Genomic DNA, 19401 nt, shown 5'->3' with positions numbered 1-19401 from the left:
AACAAAGATAAGTACAGATATAGCAATATGACATTGATACATATTTGTACAATTATTGTCGCTTTTAAAACATGAAACTTGGCAATTTGATAATAACTTGGATGCTTAAGCTATATAGAAGCCTTTTATGAATCTTTAGTGAACTTTGATTATGATATAATCTTTAAAAAAGATTGGAAAGTTGTGAAATGGCACTCCCATGTATAAAATATGTCATGTTGAATTTGAAGCAGTGAATATGTATCTGCTTTCATCTTCCTCAACAAGCAAGCTTATAAATGCTACAATACCTCAAATGAATGCTTTGAGGAAAGTTATAAAAAGTGACAAACACACGTTCAACATTTGGATGTGATTTAGCCAGATGCTGAGTTTTGAAAACTGAAGATGAGGATTGTAGAAGGCCTGGATGAGGAAATTGGCATGTTGAGTATGCTCGGTGGTGGAATGTATGCATGGTAAATTATAAAAACGAGGACTTACTTTATCTCGAAAAGAGATAATAATATAAATATTTTCTTCTTATAAATAACACTTATATGTTATAAATGTTCTTGTTTATAAATGTATAATTTGATTCTGTTGTAATTTTTGTTATTTCTAGTTTTTATTATCATAATAATTATCAAAATATTTATAATTGTTTAAGTATAAAACTATTTATCAGCATAAGTAAATTGAAATTTCCTTTTCAATATAGAACCATAGTTTGCTACTGTGCTAATACTCGAGTTTGAATTTAGACACAGTTAAACCCTTCCCCCAAAAAAGGTAAAGTACAACATAAAAATAATGATATTTGGTTCTAACTGAAGAGAAACTGACTACAGGGGAATCCCAATTTTGAGTTCCACAATATTACATTTTCCTGCATTACACATTCAATCTTGATGGTCCCAACACAGGAAAACATTATAAAATTTTCCCTGATTTTACATTTTCTTGCATTTGAAGTTTTTTACAGGTTGGTCCCTTGAAAAACATAGAATCGAGGTTCCACCGTACTATGTTTAACACTGTTTTCAAGTATCAAAAAAGTGTCTATTATGGTTAGCAAACTGGTTAATTTCACTGCCTTCATTAAGATAAACTTGAAACATTTTGCAAACAATATTCCCACTGCGTTTACAACACTGCACCATGAAAAAACCAGTAACTTTATCAAGTTTAGTTCAATCTTGTCTTTTTAATAAAAAGTGTTCTTTTGTAGACATTTCTGCAGTGACTGACATAAATAATACAGAAATACCTTAGAAGTTGTAACTTACTCAGCATGTGTGTTCCATGATAATGCCAATACTGCATCTGTATGACCAACACCTGGAATGTTCTTTTTCCTTCTGGCCTTTTTTCCAAGTTTGAAAGCTGGTACCACAGAGTCTACAATATCAAGGTCCCACACTTCAATAACTGGAGACATACTTCCAACAGCTACAAAGTTTCCTGTTGAACGAAATGAACAGTTGCCAATAAAGAAAAGGGATTACACTGAACAATAAAATACAATGGAGTTTCTTATTCTGAGGGAAGACACCTTTCACCTTTTGCTGGTTTGGACCAAACAGTATAGTTTGTCTATCTCAGCATAAAGTGGGCCTAAAACACATTTTGTGCAATCATTGTAATGTTTGTTAGCCAACTGATAAAAGGTGCTGCAAGATTTCTGCAAGTATTACAAGGCTTAAAAGTAGAGGCACATAGTTTTAGTAAATAAAAAAGCAAAATTTTGGTACAAAAACAGTCAATTTCAGGTTCAAAAGTGGTAAATAAAATGAATTTCGCTGTTATAGCGGAGAAAAATCAGCGTATAAATGACATTTTGGTTTTAAAAATGTGAATGTAATCTCAAATTTGATTTAAAAACTGCACTATACACAAAATAAACATATCCCTTCTAATAGCACATTAAATCATTACCAGAATATTAAGTTTTTTTCCTGTATAAAGGGGTCCATTTTTGTTTTTTCAAATTTTTGCAGCAGAATTAATCAATTTTTCGTGAATTGCATATCTCTCAGGATACTTCAGACTTCAGAAAGTTTCGCGTTGGTATATAAATGGTAAATTTCGTGTTCAAGAGTCTATTTCGCATTTTGCAGTTCATTCCGTGACAAAACAGGTTAGGAAAATGCACCTCACACCTTTCAGAAACATGATTGATTGATTGATTTGGTGTTTTAAGTCCACTTTATGCACAGTAAGGCTAATCGGGACTGGACCTACAGTTTAAAGTGGGAACCGAACCACTTGTGCCTCCACCGGGTATTTCAGAAACATGAAAAATTAACATTACAATGTTTTATTTCACATTTCGTGTTTTCGTCAAAAACGAAATATGCATCCCTCTACTTAAAAGTAGGGTTAAGCAAATACTGAGGTTGATGTATCGGTATCAGAAAGTATCAGTTGAAATTTAATCATCAAAAACTGCAGGATACCTTTTCAAAGTCCGTGCAGTGTGTCTTGTAAAGTCCACAAAAATGGCATAGAAGCTTGATTTTACGTTCCTGGGTTTTATCTTTTCCTGCATTATACATTCAAACAAAATGGTATTTGATCCTTAAGGGCATGAAGTAAATCAATTGCGTCATCATGTTTTTGACTGGAGGCTAATCAGAATGAGAAGGAATGATGATTAAATAAAACTGATGCAGTGATACTGGCAAAAAGAAAAAAAGCACTTAATGCATTCAGTCACGAAAGCAGTCCCAAAAATTACACAGATTCTATGAAATATGTAAAACTGTATTACTAATGAATACAACAGCAATGTGTTATACATGTAATATTCCCATTACACTAATTGCAAAGGAAGAATTTCATAGCAATGTTGTAAGAAAATAAAGAAAATACAATGTTCAGCAATCCAAAACTTTTTTTTCAAAATCACTCACTCTCTTTTTCATCATATATTTCACAGACACAATATAGAAATATTTCCGAAGCACAATATTCTCCTTAATCTGAAGATATAAATTATTATATATTATTAACAAACCTGGTGTTTCTTCGGTAGGATCGAAGTTCAGCCATTCAAGGCAAAGTGGAGACGCGGGAAGCAAAATATCATGATGAACATACAGTGACCCTTCATCCTTATTAAACACTGAAAAACAAGAAACTTTCAAAGCATAATAGCAAAAAAAAAAAAAAAAAAAAATCTTTCATGAGACACAAATATTACTAAAATTTTGCAGAAACCAATCATTTTCAGTATTACTATTATTTTAGAATTATTATTTTTATTACAACTACTACTACTTATAACTATTTGGTACAATTTTCAATGTAACAAATAACTAAAAACATACCTATGGGACCTTGGTGTGATACTGACTGGTAATACTAGTAGTGTTACCAATACAATATTTCTGTAAATAAGGATGTGTGGTATGATATTATCAAACTGAAAGGGCACTTGCAAAGAACGCCCATGCCCTGGCCAGGTTTCAAACCCAGCACCTCTGGCATCGTAGTGTGCTGTGGTAACCACTCTGCCACAAGGCAGTACACATCAGCAGGTTTAGTTTATAATAAGGATGGACATACATGAAATTTTAACTGCTAAAGCATCAATATAAAATTTGCCAATATCAATAAGCGATATTCTACCGACCCAAAATAAAACTCCAAATGTTCCTTGAAGAACCTGTATGATCCATTTACCTTCTTAATAAATATATGTTAGCAAGTGACTGCAATGCAAAAAAAAAAAAAGCTGTGTATTTAGACATTCACTTCAACAGAAACTGGTGATTGTAGATTAATAAGTTTATATCCATAAACATTGTTACAATGTGGCAGAATATTGCAAAAAATTACAATACATTTATACCTATATCGGACTGGTAAAATTGTCGGTAATTGTATTGATAATATTCTTTGGTATTTCTAAAAATTAAAAATACAAAATTATTTATTACTTACATAAAGTGAGTATTTATTTTGTACACCAACAACGTTTCAGGAACCACTGTTCCCTTCTTCAGGTCATATATTTCGGCTCTCTGAATATTGCCTTAGCCACGTCAATTCTTACTCTCGTCATGGAAAGGATTAGGTATCATATGGTAAAGGTAAAATTTTTGGAAAATGCTAAAACATTAGCTGGCCCCATACTCACTGTTATTAAAATAATCACTATAAAATCTTCCACTAAAAGACCCTCGTGCAAGTTAAAACTTTTTTTTAAAAAAGAAAAGATGCCATCTTATCGCAATATTCTCATGCGGACTGCCTGTGCTTTCCTTATCGTGTGCGTGTTATCACATTTCAATCTGTAAAAATATTTTCACAACAAGAAGCCAACTTACCATAAACTTCCAACACATTTGTTTCTTCCTCAACACGGGCAGCAAGTACTAGGTTATCACTTGGTTTAATTGTAAAGTTCTCCCTTTCTTCTTCATTCTCCTCCTCATCCTCACCATCTTTGATTGTTATGTAAGGATCCTCATTGTTGTCCGAGAACACTGTTAAGCCCGCAATACCCATCAGCGCTCCTCCCTCTCCTGTCAATAGCAAATTGCAAACTAATCAGAACAAACATAAAGGCTCTACATCATTATTCATTATTTATTTATGAATGCATTGACTGTTTTTATTATTCACTTTTTATCTATGAGCGCATCGACTGTTTTTAAAACAGGCAATGTTTTGCAACTTCTTGTTTGCATCATGAAACCTAATAGTGTTTCAAGAAAGTGTTTATCAAAATTTCTATGAAGTCCACTTTATGCTGGACTTAAATGACACTCGTTCAAATCCCAGCAACAACAAATCATATACCCTCTTTGTTAGAGGAGTTATCTATGCCAAATATTGATGGTCTCACTGATGGTGTAGTGGTGATCCGCAACAAAGGCTTATAGTGGTTCGGATTCAACTTTAAAATGTAGGTCCAGTCTCAATTAGCCTGTGTGTGCATAAAGTAACAAACACTGACTTGACTTTGAAGTCGATTATTGAAATCTGAAGAACTAGAATTGGTCGAAAGGTGAAGGTCTAAGATAAACAAAATCTCACAGTACTACAAACTACAGAATACTGGAAAGAGCACGTGTAGTGACGATATGATAACAGATCACCTTTTATCCCTATCAATGGATGCCATAATTACCGTATTTTCATGTGTGTAATGTGCGTGTGTGTATAATACGCACCCTGGTTTTTGATGGGGAAAAGTGACAAACAATTATATCTCATATATAATGCGCAATACAATCCAAGTTCAAGAAATGGCTTTCTTAGTTGTAGGTCGTAAAGCTGTTGCTATGCCGATCAACAGTGAATAACATCATTTCTATTCAATGAATCATCTATTGCTCTGTGCACCAAGAGGAGAACATTACATTACAAAGTGAAAAATTGTGGCACATGGCCTTTAAACTTTTATAAGTGGTTTTGCTCATTTCCTCTTTACTTTTTCTAAGAAAAGTTCAAAATATATACTTTTTCTATGACTAACAAAACATTTATAGGAGGCACATTCAAGACCCTCAAACTAGCAGTTAGGAGCACAAGATTTCTTCCATTAAGGCATTTACACACTCCATATATGTCATATTGTTTGGCCAGTAATAAATACATTTTAATTATTTTCTTTTCCTTATCTTTTTTTTTATACAAAGTACCATAAAAATCAGACCATTCCTTCATTTTGTAATGAGCTTATTTCAACCGCATTGCAAATAACTGTTGCCATCTTGAATGGAATACTATTGCCATATTCAGAAACTGCAGAATTCAAGCTTTACAATGATACATAACATGATAGGGTTTCGTAAACATTAAAAAAATATTGTGTGTATAATACGCACCACACTCTTTGGAGGCAAAAATTTTGGAAAAAAGTGTGCATTATACATGAGTAAATACGGTAATACACAGGTAAAAAAGCCAAAGCAAAAAATTAGATGAAATGAGGGCAGTCTTGGTGTTGCAGTTGGTAGAGCAATGACATGGTATTTACACAGACACAAATTTCAATCCTGGCAGAGCCTGCACCTTTTCTGGAATTTCTTCATATTGTATCCCCTGGGTGTGCCAAAATGTGTCAGATCTGTCTTTTTAGATATAAAAAGGGCATAAGAGTAGAGGAAAAACTGTAGTGCCATCAAAAATAATTTTGGATTTTTATTTATTTCCTTAAGCTAAAAAAGAACGCACATGCAAAAAATACGAACCATCATCGTCATACTTGCTGAACTTATATTCTTTCATGACGTCATCATCTTGCATATTATCATCTTCGTTCTCATCAACTTCTTTATTGCATTCTTGTCCATCATCTTGCATCCTCTCATCAGTGCTTTCTTCTTCTTCATCTTCAAGATCTCTAATAAAAATATATTAAATTATTTTGGAATTGAAAACATGAAACTCCCTTTTTGCAGGATAATTACCTAGGGATGTCCATATTATATTTTTTTTGATAAAAATGAAATGTTAAGATTAAAAATAGTATTATCTTTGTCATCAAATAATGCAAAACCAAGTGCAAAATGTGAAACTGTTAAACACAAAATTCAATTTCACATGTATTAATTCTGTAGCAAACAGAATTAAACTCAATAACAACATAAATGAATCTACAAATATTTTCCATACGTTATAGTGAAACAGTATATTTAGGGTAACTTAAACATCCAAAAATTGAATGTATGGATTATAATTCAAGCATATGCATTGCACTAACTTCACTAAAGAAATAAAGTATTATTTATTTAGCCTCCATGGAGATGGACCAATATAAAATTTACTGACATCTGATGATCTGGTGTAAAATTACAAATGTTCCATGAATAACCTGAATGGTTAGTGCACTTATAATTAGCGCATTTCATCAGGTGACTAAAATGGTTTTTGTTCTGAAAAGAGAACTAAACACAGTCAAAAAAGTTTTGCATCACCCGAGAAGTGATGAAAATAGCATCCGGAACATGCTGAAGCGGACAAGAAACGATGAAGCAGAGCTCATTGTCCGAAATAACATGGTCGACGTGCAATACCAATCACCAAAGACAATTACCAGAGTCGGCAAGCACATGCGTGTGTTCAAGCGTAGCACCACGGTAGTCGGCGAAGGTTAGTTAGGTGTTCCTTGTGTCCAGTTAGCGTAGGCGAGCAAGTGCAGCTGTGTGCAAGGCATGCCTAGGCATACGATAGTATAGTTTGATCAGGCCAGGATCATTAGGCTACTGCAGACTGGCATGACACAATGGGCTGTAGCTAGGGCTGTTGGAGTGGTGCGAAGGACCTGGATGCAGTATACAGACACAGGAACAGTAGCAGATCGTCAACGGACAGGTCGTCCACGGGTCACAACACCAGCACAAGACCGCTATGTTCGATTCTCAGCTCGGCGACAGAATACCATGACGGCAAGGAACATCACTCTTGCCCTCCAGGCAGCCTCTGGTGTGTGTGTGTCTAACCAAATTGTCCGTAACAGACTCCCGAGAAAGTGGTTTACATTCCAGAAGACCTCTCCGGCACCTGTACCTATTGCAACGACATCGGCGCGACCGTGTGCTTTTGGCCTGTGCACATCGAAATTGGGGACCCGATCATTGGGCTAATGTGCTCTTCACCGATGAATGTATGCTCTGTCTAATGCCAGATTCACGAAGAGGACTGGTGTGGCAAGGCCCTGTATTGCAGGAGCAGCTTCGTGGTGTCTAGGGGGTCCATCCATACCAAGGAGTAGGAATCATGGTGTGGGCAGGGATCATGCTCGGATGTCGAACGCCCCTAATTCCAATTAGAGGGACACAAACAGCTGTTCGTTATGTCACGCACATTCTCCAGACGAGTTTGGAACCATTTCAGGAAATTGGTGACGAGTTTGTCTTGGTGGATGACAATGCCTGTCCACACTGCATACAGATGGTGCACGATTATCTGCAGGCGGCGAATACCCGTCGCATGCTCTGGCCAGCGCAAAGTCCCAACATGAATTGCATCGAACATGAATGGTCAATGCTAAAAAATGCCATTGCAAACTGTCCTGTGGCTCCCACCAATCTTCGTGAAGTTCTTCTTGCGTCACAGGACGAATGGGATTGCTTACCACAAGATCACCTTGATCGTCTCATCCTCAGTATGCCACAGCGTGTTCAAGACCTTCTTGCAGCCAGGGGAGGACACACCCGGTGGTAGACAATGTTTCTGGTGGATCTGCTATGACGAACAGTCCTCTTGTGACAGTTCTTTGTTTTTCCGCCTCCATCATGAATTGTGCCATTTTCGTTTTAAACACATTTCTGAGAAAATTGTACGTTTTTTGTTCCCTTTTCATTCCACATATTCATATATCTTTTGTCATTTTCCATCCTGATGCAAAACTTTTTTCACTGTGTTTATTTAGTGAGGCTGAGCAATAACCATTTTGGCCTGATACTGATTTCAATGCCAATACTCTTACCAATGCTGAAAGTTGGAAAGAAACAATTTAAAGTAGTTGAGAATAGTTATAAATTTGGAAATATAATATTTAAATGGAACTATACCAAATCACTACAGTTGGGCATTTACATGTAACAAAAAAAAAAGTTTCTATTGGACATGTAAAATCTACATAAATATGCATCAAACACACCAAAAATGCATATAATACATAAAAACTTGAAAAAACACATGTTAGGAGGTGTGAATTCACAGACAAGACAGAGACCTGATTCTTCTGAAGTTGTGGTAACGAGTCCGAAACCTCCATGTCAAAGACTCTTGTCTCATTCGAGACTTCGGTATGGTACTGAAAAATTTATATAAACCAACATTTCTTCACTTCAGGACATGCTCGACATACCAATATCTACCTATTTCTTTGGAAGTAAGACATTTTTGTTTGTAGTAACAGAAAAAGCCTATCCATTAGTGACAATTATGAGCTTGTGCTGTGAAGTTGCATGTACAGTCAGGATAAAACTCCCACTTTTCAAGGCTCCTAGTATCAAAATGAGGCATCAAAGAGAAATATTTTATTTTGTGTAACACATATTTTATAATTCTGATATAATTCTTGAAAATGTTAAGGGAAGGCTCAATATAAATTGAGTGGAGTGGAACAGTTGCATACTAATATTAACCAATATTTTGAACAATTTTTAATTGTTACAATTTTCAAACTTTGGCATGGGTGGAATCTGCAAGAGTATTGTCTTTGCTCTAATGTTATCACCTCGGTGTCCATTTAGATTCCAACCTGACTTTTAAACAACATATCTCACTTGTGATTAAAAACGCGTACAAAACGCTAGGTTTTGTTATAAGAAGTACGAAGAATTTTAGAGATATTGACTGTATTAAAACCGTATATAAAAGTATAGTGAGAAGTAAACTTGAGTATGCGTCTATTATTTGGTCCCCTCTTTATAAATCTTATGAAAATAATCTCGAAAGAATTCAAAAAAAGTTTCTAAGATATTTATATTTTAAAAAATATAATAGACCACCACAAATGACAACGCCCTACAGAGACCTCCTTCTGGAATTTAATTTCGAAACCCTTAGCAATAGGCGAAAATTGTTAGATCAATTGTTCCTGTACAAAACGGTAAACGGCATATTAGATAATAGTTTATTTCTTGGACAACTTCAGTTTAATATAAGGAAGACCAATTTACGTTGTAGAAATATGTTCATCCCAAAAATTCCAAAAACACAAAAATTTAAGAGCTGCCCGATTAATAGAATTTGTGACGTGTATAATGAAATTATGATTTATAATCATTCCATAGATTTTTCAATGCCATTCTTGACTTACAAGAATACATTAAAGACAGTTTTTGAAAGTACGAATATGTAATAGTTAATACATAATAACATGTTAATACATAGTAATTTACGTAATATACTCAAGATTATATGATTAGGCTATTATTATTATTATTTTATTTTACTTATAAACTGTTCTGTATGTTTATACTTCTGTAATGAATACAATTTGTGAATAGATTGCATATGTATCCATCGTAATTGAAGTTGTATTGTAATTTTGTAATTATTATTTATTATTATTAATATTAATATGTACGCCTTCTGTAATTGGAGGATATACCTCTGTTGAAGGTAATAATAAATAAATAAATCTTTTTTATCAGGAGCTTTGCACAACAATAGATCTTATAATCACTCAAATTTTAATTAGCTTTAAGCTATGGAATGTTAGGAGCACTGTTAGATTCTTAGTTATGACTACGTATAGTTGTCTTATTTGGTTTGAATTAGTGTTTTAAGTCCACTTTGTGCACAGTAAGGCTAATCGGGACTGGACCTACATTTATAGTGGGATCCGAACCACTTTGTGCCTCCACCAGGTATAGAACCCGGGACCCCTTGATTACAAGGCAACAACGCTGCCACTGCACCATCGGGGAGGCTACAGTTGTCTTATGCATGATACATAGATAAAGGAAGAAACAATGAAACATTCATCCACACACAGGATTCAAACCATTAACTTCGATGACTTACGTTTGTAGAATTATATGCAAATACTTGAGCTGAAGCAGTGGGAGTTTCAATGCAAGAAGTAGTAACTACAGAAATTATTTGTTCGAACAAAAGGCAGAGACCAGAATATTTACAAGAAATACAGTAGAACCTCATTAAACATTGATAATTTGGTTAAAGACCTTATAATGATGGAAAATGTATAAGATGGGAAAATTTTGCTTTATCAAGACTGCTGTAATTGCATTCCAAAACCTGACAGATCTAAGAATGAATTTTGTTAAACTATGTCCATCTGTTTCCTCGCTGGTACTTTTGCCCTAATTCATGATATAAGGTTTGAAACAAAATGGAAATGCCCTTTTCACACTTCTGTTTGTGTTTTGAATTTGTTTTTAAGTCCACAGATAGGCTAATGGGGATTGGACCTACAGTTTAAAGTGGAATCTGAAACACTGTGCGGCTCCACCAGGTATTGAACATGGGACTCCTTCATTACAAGGTGACAAATTTACCAACATGCAATGAGGGAGGCATTTTTTTTCCACGTTTGAGAGAAGTAGTGTCAGACTGCAGTCAAACGAGTCAACTGGGTTCTCTGGTAACCTAATACTACAGACATCCATTTATTTACAGAACAGTTCTTTTTCCCTTGCAGATAAATAGGGAAGTATCACAAAGCAAGAATGCCTGATTGATGTTCAAAGTCAAGTGAACCACCTTATGAAAACAAAGTGGATTTCATTGTTGTAGATTTTTACCAAGTGAGTGCATACAATGTTGTTTTTGTTTTTTTCAACCATGTAGTCAAGTGGTGGATAAGTAGAGGCAAACAAAAATCTAAATACAATACTTACTTCAGTTCCTCTCTATTTTGCTGAATAACCTCGTCTAATTCCTCCGCTGACAATTTCACCTGAAATGCAATTTTCAAGACTGAGTAAAACACTTAAATTTCACCTTTCAACATGTGTAATGCCTAGAAATAGTATATCCACATGAAAAATTGAATCTACAACAAACAATAAGTGATGACCTGAATAACATGTCTCTGAAGAATTATTTATAAGATTGGAAAACATTTCTGAAAATTTTCAGAAAAAGTAGACAATTAAGAACATGACAATTGCTACAAATATTTTACATTGATACTGCAAGGTAGCATGTACAACAACGTACAATATAGGATGTAGTCTGAACATCCTTAACACCCACTGTAGACGAAAGCATTTTCCTTAACATTTATGCCATGGACAAAATGCTACCGTTTAAAGCGAGAAATCTTGTGGCATTTCTCAAGGATAGGATCCGTCCTATTTCCGTAGCATAACCAATCAGAAGCGACCTCTAGATCACAAGCGCAGTTGTAATGGCGGCCACGTGAGATGTAAACACATTTTTGGAACACGATAATTATTCAACTGAGAGAATTACGCTTCGTATTAAATGGTTTTAGGTAGAGAAGCATGGCACTGATTAAATATATACTTTACAACGTTTACTGTGCACGTATGGAATAATATTTTAGTTTTTTCAATTGTAAACGCCGCGCACTCACCATATATGGTGTATATGTTATGCATTGTAATCGCAAAAGCTAGCTGAACAGTTACATGAAATGCTTGCATGTAAAATACCATCTGCTATAAGATTTTTGGACACTTTTACATAGTATTTATGCTAGCAAAAATGCTAAAGGAAATGCTTTCGTCTAAAGCTGGCTTTACTCTCTCTCTAATACTCACCACTTCTGGTACAGCTTTTGAAACACCCTTCTTAACCCATTTCACACATGTGATGAAACTAACAGGAGATGTTTGTTCATAAGCATAATCCGTCGCCATGTTGTACAGCACCAAGAAAGGAGTCTGCAAATATAAAAAAGTAAGCGCATATCATAAAACAAACACAAACTCTGTGTAAGTATTTTATTTTTTTAAAAAATAGCTTGTTTTACAGTTCACTCTACATGAAGGTCACTACAACTAAGAATTAAAAGTAGTATGATTTAAAAGATGTTTCCCTCTCATATGCATAAAAAATGCATACATCTCTCTATAAGTGCCAGCGATTCATGCAAAGTTTGTATTGAACATGAAATAATAAATGCTAAATATGTGCATGTATGATGCTGACTTGGTATATGAATTTGGCATGACTGTACCTATTCATTTAGGCCAGACCTTTGTTAAAGGGAGGACGTACAGTTAAGCACCAATCGTGCATTTATTTCAATATCGCCCGAATGGGCACTTCTACTACAAAAAAAAACAAAAAAAAACATGGGTGTATCGAGAGTATGAATTTCTCTCCATGTTGAAAGTGGAAGTGTTTTTTATGTTGATTATTAAGCTGGACACGATATTTGAAAAAGATGAAGAATAAGAATTTTCGGAATCCTTATGGGGAATCAACTTTGACATCAAGTTACGGCTAATCAAATGGGAGTTTCGACTTTTCTGCTTGGCAAATCACATCTTCAAACTGCCCTCTTCCCGTTGACATCATCCATTCTATCGGAAGTTTGATATTCCCAAAATAACAAATCAAATAATACTCCCATATGCCCAATGCATTACTCCTTGCCTCCTGGCAGTGTTGCCAAACCTGTTGCACAAAAAAAGAGCTAAATGGAGTTAAAACTGACTTTCAAGGAGCTAGATTTATGAAGTGCATCCTAGACTAGAGTAATGTTAGTTCTCAAAGGGGTGGGGCACTGCTATTACCGTTAACTCTAAGTTGATGACAATTTATTCTTATTTTTTACCATTTAGATCCGGCAGCATCATCCATCTCATGGTCATATGAAATCGAAAATAAAGGATTCCCTGATAACAATATTATGCCAATTTCACGTCAACATGGCACTAAAAACAACACCTATTCTGCTTGCTGCAAAGTGCAGACATGCATGTAAGATATTCAGATCATAATTTCTCAGACAAATAGCACTGGTAAAAATTTACTATCCTTCGGACACCTCTATTTTTTCGGTTTCGTCAATTTTTGACATTGATACTTACGTATCTGCTTCGCGGAACATTCCTGAAGGTGTATTAACGTTGTTTTGATGAAATTAATTGCAATTTTTCACATTACCAGAACGTCTTTCTGGTAGGTGTTTTCCCTTGCCTGAGACACAATATCGCGAGTACACCTTCCTACATAATTGCGCGTCCGGCTTCTCTTTTGCCAAATTTTTGACATTCAAACTTACGTATCTGCTTCGCGGAACATTCCTGAACGTGTATTGACGTTGGTTTGATGAAACTAAGAGCAATTTTTCACCTAACGACTACTTCTTCCTCCTACCTTTCCGTTTGCCTCACACACAACATGGCGCGCACACCTTCGTAAATAATAACGCGTAGGAATGACGCATCGGCCGTGTTTTTTCTCGATTTTCAATTGTTATGCAGTGTTTCAACCTTCGGACCCCAAGAAATGCCCGTCGACAAACTTAATCAGATCTATTTCTCTTTAACTTTATTTTTCGCGTTCTGACACCAAATTTTAACTATGTATCCCAACCTAACTCAACTAACCTATCCACGCACCAATGGTTCGTGGGGCTAGCGCCAATGGTTCGTGGGGCTAGCGCCAATGGTTCGTGGGGTTTTCTTTTTCACTATTGAAACCATTGCGTGGCCTACTAACCTAACCACGCGCCAATGGTTCGTGGGGCTAGCGCCAATGGTTCGTGGGGCTAGCGCCAATGGTTCGTGGGGCTAGCGCCAATGGTTCGTGGGGCTAGCGCCAATGGTTCGTGGGGTTTTCTTTTTCACTATTGAAACCATTGCGTGGCCTACTAACCTAACCACGCGCCAATGGTTCGTGGGGCTAGCGCCAATGGTTCGTGGGGCTAGCGCCAATGGTTTGTGGGGCTAGCGCCAATGGTTCGTGGGGCTAGCGCCAATGGTTCGTGGGGTTTTCTTTTTCACTATTGAAACCATTGCGTGGCCTACTAACCTAACCACGCGCCAATGGTTCGTGGGGCTAGCGCCAATGGTTTGTGGGGCTAGCGCCAATGGTTCGTGAGGCTAGCGCCAATGGTTCGTGGGGTTTTCTTTTTCACTATTGAAACCATTGCGTGGCCTACTAACCTATCCACGCGCCAATGGTTCGTGGGGCTAGCGCCAATGGTTCGTGGGGCTAGCGCCAATGGTTCGTGGGGCTTTCTTTTTCACTATTGAAACCTTTGCGTGGCCTACTAACCTATCCACGCGCCAATGGTTCGTGGAGCTATCTTTTTAACTATTGAAACCTTTGCGTGGCCCTACTAACCTATCCACGCGCCAATGGTTTGTCCACACCCGCCACAAACTTTACAACACACCCACCACACGTCATTCTCCAAACCCTCGATCCACAGTTCTAACTCTCGTCGCAAACGCAGGGAGTTCGAAACACTGCACAACAACAAAACACAATCACGACGCGTCATGATAGTCACGACGGTGTACGAAGGTGATGGTGTACGAAGGTGTACGAACGCGATGGTGTCGGAAGATGTACGCGCCAAACGCTATCTCCGTCGGAGAATTAATTTTCAACGAAGAACATGAATTTCAGCTCTGAAACATTCCCAAATCACACAAAACACCTTCCCGATGTTCGACAATGCTACAGGAACTTATTACGGTAAGTAGTTTCTTCTCTACAAATAAATAAATGTGTCCGAAGGATAGTAAATTAGTACCCAGTATTCTAAAAGTACTTCCTAATACTAATATAAAACTTGTGAAAAATCATTGTTAAACATTCGGAACCGTTATCAAATTTAGGAGCATAATACCCCTTTGAAATAGATGGTAGCAAAAGTCCGTATCCAAAAAAACAGTAAAGGAATGGCTACTCACAATCATTCATATTCACTAAGCCTTTGAAGTATGTGTTAACAGACATAAGTTAGTGTTAAAAAATTATTAAAATTTTAGTATCCGTGAAACATCTGAAATTCCTTTATTTTCTTCTTTTTCACATTGCTACTTACGTATTCTGCATTGCTAAGGATTCTTGAAGGTGGCATTTCATTTTTTTTCACATATCGAGTAATTATTGTTCATTCGTTTTTTTGGTTGAGTTACTCACAATATGGCGGGCAAAACTTGACTAGCATTGTCTATGATCAGTGGGTGTGCAGTGTTTCCAACCATCTTCACTGAAAAATACCTACTTTCGTGTTACCGATTTTGTATTTTTCTCCGGGTTCGAAAACCCCATGAACCATGCACGGATAGCACCATGAACCATTCACAGATAGCACCACGAACCATGCATGGCAAGTTTAGGTTAGGTTAGGCAAACATAGTTAAAATTGTCATGTTCTTGGAAAACAACGGTGTGGTTGGAAACACTGACCGGGGGTTACATCATCGAATGCACGCAACATTTGGTTCACACAGTGAAACGACATAAAGGCAACAGCTTTCTTGCATTGGAGAGACATTAATCTTCAAAAATACATGATTTACCGGCGAAATAAATTAAGCAATGGGAAAAAACATTTCCACGACCTTTCAAAAGTGTACGGAAAGTCAGTTCAGTAAGTACTTTCTCCTGAAAATTGAAGAAATACGTTTCGCGGATACTAAAATTTCACCACAAAATGTGTGTACCACAATCCCATTGGATTTAAACAATCAGAACTTGGGGCGTTAGGCCAGAATTTGTTATTTTTTAACAATATTTTTGTAAAAAGAAATAGTGAAACTGCTCCAGAATAAGAAAGAAACTGGACAAGCGGTGGTAATGGTTCCGAATATCTAATGATTATCTCAAAGTTTCATAGGAGGAAGAACGAGTATTGCAGAATTGTAGAAATGATCGTTACAGTAAATTTGAACCTTGGTGAAAGTAATTACTATTGTTCGAGTTCGGAACAGTGTAATGTATCAACTAAAAAGATGTAAAATCTACCTTACGCAAGCATCTACGCTTTCCATTGACAAGGAATTTTTCATTCATAGAAGAAACAAAGTATTGCAGAACAGTGGAAATGATTGTGATAGTAAATTTGAAACTATCTGAAAGTAATTAGCACTGTTTGCAGTTCCGAAAAGTCTTCTTCACCACCGAAAAGATGTAAAAGGTACCTTACACGAATATCCCCTCTTCCCATCGACAAGGCATTCCACAGACTACTGCCCACAGGAGGCTCAAAGGGGTTTCATGCTTCACACCAGCACCAACAATATAAGATGTTGAAACTATATAGGGAAATTACTGTAATGATAAGAGTAATGTAAGCTGGTCATCGAAAACCTATAACAATGACTGGGGTTAGTCATGCTCACCGCATGTCACCCTCAAATTGGTTTGATGATCTATCTGCCACCTCCTGTGGGACTGTGGCCAGCAGTCAGTAGGTAGGCATTGGCCCTTACCAGTTGTTACGCCATGGGTAATAAGAGCCCTAAACCTGATACGAGAGCCTTCCACTGGATGCACGTAATCTAGAAGACAGCAGCAGTCCATAACCAAGACAACAGTAAACGAATGGGTGCTTCCAAGAGAAGAATCATATAGAAGTATACGGAAGTGAAAAATAATTCTCAAACATGCAGTAAGAAATAGCTAAACTTCCGAAGTATGAGTTAACATACATAAATAGAAATCAAACAGTGAACAAAATGTTGTGTACCCCAATAAAATCGGAATAAAACAATCGAAACTTGGGCCCCAAACTAAATACTGTGTGTCGATTATTTATGGTTCTCGCATTTTTAAATGGGTAAAACTTCGACACAGTCCCAACGCCTCTCACTCGTTCTTTTCGTCACTTTTAACATTCGTACTTTCCTATTCTGCGTTGCGAAAGATTCTTCAAGGTGGTATTTTGCTTTATTCACGAAAATAATTTGAATTTTTCACATTACGAGTAATTATTTCTCTTCCTTTTTTAGTTTGCATAAGACACAATATGGCGAGACAGCTCAACTAGTGTGGTACATCATCATTGGGTATGCAGTGTTTCTAACCTTGTCAACCGAAAAATCCCCACGAACCATGCACGGATAGCCCAGAAACCGAAAAATCCCCACGAACCATGCATGCTTAGCCCCAATTCATGAATAGCGCCACAAACCATACACGGATAGCCCCACAAAACATGGACGGCAAGGTTAGGTTAGGTTAGGTTACGTTAGGCAAACATAGTTAAAATTGTAATCTTCTTGCTAAAAACGGTGTGGTTGAAAACACAGAGAGGGAGTTACGTCATCAAACATTCGCAACATTTGGTTCACATAGTGCAAGGAAATGAAAGGAACGACAATTGTGCGTCGGAGAGATATTTCTGTTCAAAAATATATGATTTCCCGGTGAAATAGATTGCACGATGGAAGAAAATACCTCCACGAACTTCTAAATGCTACAGAAACTCATTTCCGTATGTTGTTTCGGTAAAATTTTTGTATCCGCAAAACATATTTCTTCAATTTTACAGGAGAAATTACTTACCGAATGCAGTTTATTTATAATTGTGGAAGTTCGGGGAAGTGTTTTCTCGCATGGTTCATTGAATGTTGCCAGTAAATCATCTGTTTTTCGATATAAATGTGCGACCGATGCACGAAAGCTCTTGCATCCATTTACTTCCAGGTGGATGTAGACTGTGTGTGATGACGTAATCCCGGTCAGTGTTTCCAAACACGTGTTTTTGTAGCTGAAGAAGGTACGTTTCCGCAAATGGTTTGTGGGGCTGTGTGTCAATGGTTCGTGGGGCTATGCATATTTTTTTCGAAACAAATTATTAACTATTGTAACCTATACGTGACCCTACCTAACCTAACCTTACCGGAAATGGTTCATGGGGCTATCTATGAATGGTTCATGGGGCTATCCGTGAATGATTCGTGGGGCTATCTGTGCATGGTACGTGGGGTTTTCGAACCTGGAAAAAATACAAAATGAGTAACACGAAACTAGGTATTTTTCGATGAAGGAGATTGCAACACTGCATAACCACTGATCATCGACAACGCTAGTCAATATTTCTCCACCATATTGCGTGTAACGAAAGCGAAAGCGAACATAAAAAAAATACTCGATATGTCTAAATTTGAGATTATTTGCATGGAAAAACCTTCAGGAATCCTTAGGAATGCAGAATACGTAAGTATCAATGTGAAAAATAAGGGAATTAGAGACGTTTGGTGGTTACTGAAATTTTACCAAAACGGGGTTAATTTATTTAGTCTCGTGTCGAAATACCTCATTATTTTGTGTTAAGTATATAAAAGCATGTGTTTACATTCAGGTGCGATGTCTCTGTGTATTGGCACGGGAGACATTTGACAAGCGAATGTAAAAATCATAAAAGCTAATATCTCATTGCTAACGGGTAGATGTAACATAAAACCTCATAAAAATCCTCTCAAAATGCTAAAAGTAAGGAATTGCACTTGCAAAAGCGAGAAAGAGACAGACAGATTGGATTAGACTGGCCTGAACTGGACAGAAAAGACCACAAATATCTTCTTGAATTTCTTGATGAAGCTCAAAATCTATTTGAGGCAGTACAAACCTGTTATAAAACGTTACTATTTACTGATCATCTCTTCCGATTTGCACATCTCCACAGAGTGTAACACACGTAAATACAAGAAGAAAAATGAAAAACTGGCAACACGTGCATAGACCAGTATCCGTGACATAGGTTTTCCTCGTTCTTTTCAGATATTCGTCATTTCGTCTCGATTCGAGCTTGGATCGGATTGGGTCATATCAGGGCCGCCGTTAGGGGTGTGCGACGCGTGTTACCGCACAGCAGGGTTGGCAAAATTTATGTTGTTTTTTTTGTTTAAAACATGTTTTTTTTCTTTTAAACATGAGTTTAAAAAAACATGTTTTAAATCGTTTTAAACAAGGCCGAGTCTGCTGCCACGCACGTGTCAGCAGTAAGAATAAGCATCAAATTTGCTGCTGCCACGTAATACAAATGTT

At 36.6% G+C, this 19401-nt stretch overlaps 1 protein-coding gene across 1 annotated transcript in view; it reads right to left on the bottom strand.

Moving 5' to 3' along the window:
* Positions 1-19140, bottom strand: part of LOC145986668 (periodic tryptophan protein 1 homolog) — a 40728-nt gene extending 21588 nt beyond the window's left edge. The window contains exons 1-7 of the mRNA XM_083120953.1: positions 18983-19140; positions 12201-12323; positions 11313-11371; positions 6186-6337; positions 4314-4511; positions 2999-3106; positions 1269-1443 (exon numbers count right to left, since the gene is read on the bottom strand). Coding sequence (XP_082977079.1) covers positions 1269-1443; positions 2999-3106; positions 4314-4511; positions 6186-6337; positions 11313-11371; positions 12201-12299 — 791 coding nt within the window. The 5' untranslated portion in view covers positions 12300-12323; positions 18983-19140. The remainder of the gene's footprint in view (positions 1-1268; positions 1444-2998; positions 3107-4313; positions 4512-6185; positions 6338-11312; positions 11372-12200; positions 12324-18982) is intronic.
* Positions 19141-19401: the final 261 nt, after the last annotated feature.

This window comes from Lepisma saccharinum, chromosome 4 (assembly GCF_977018435.1).
Source record: "Lepisma saccharinum chromosome 4, izLepSacc3.1, whole genome shotgun sequence".
Taxonomy (NCBI): domain Eukaryota; kingdom Metazoa; phylum Arthropoda; class Insecta; order Zygentoma; family Lepismatidae; genus Lepisma; species Lepisma saccharinum.
Note: the sequence above shows the minus strand (reverse complement) of the source record. Positions and strands in the feature narration are given on the sequence as shown.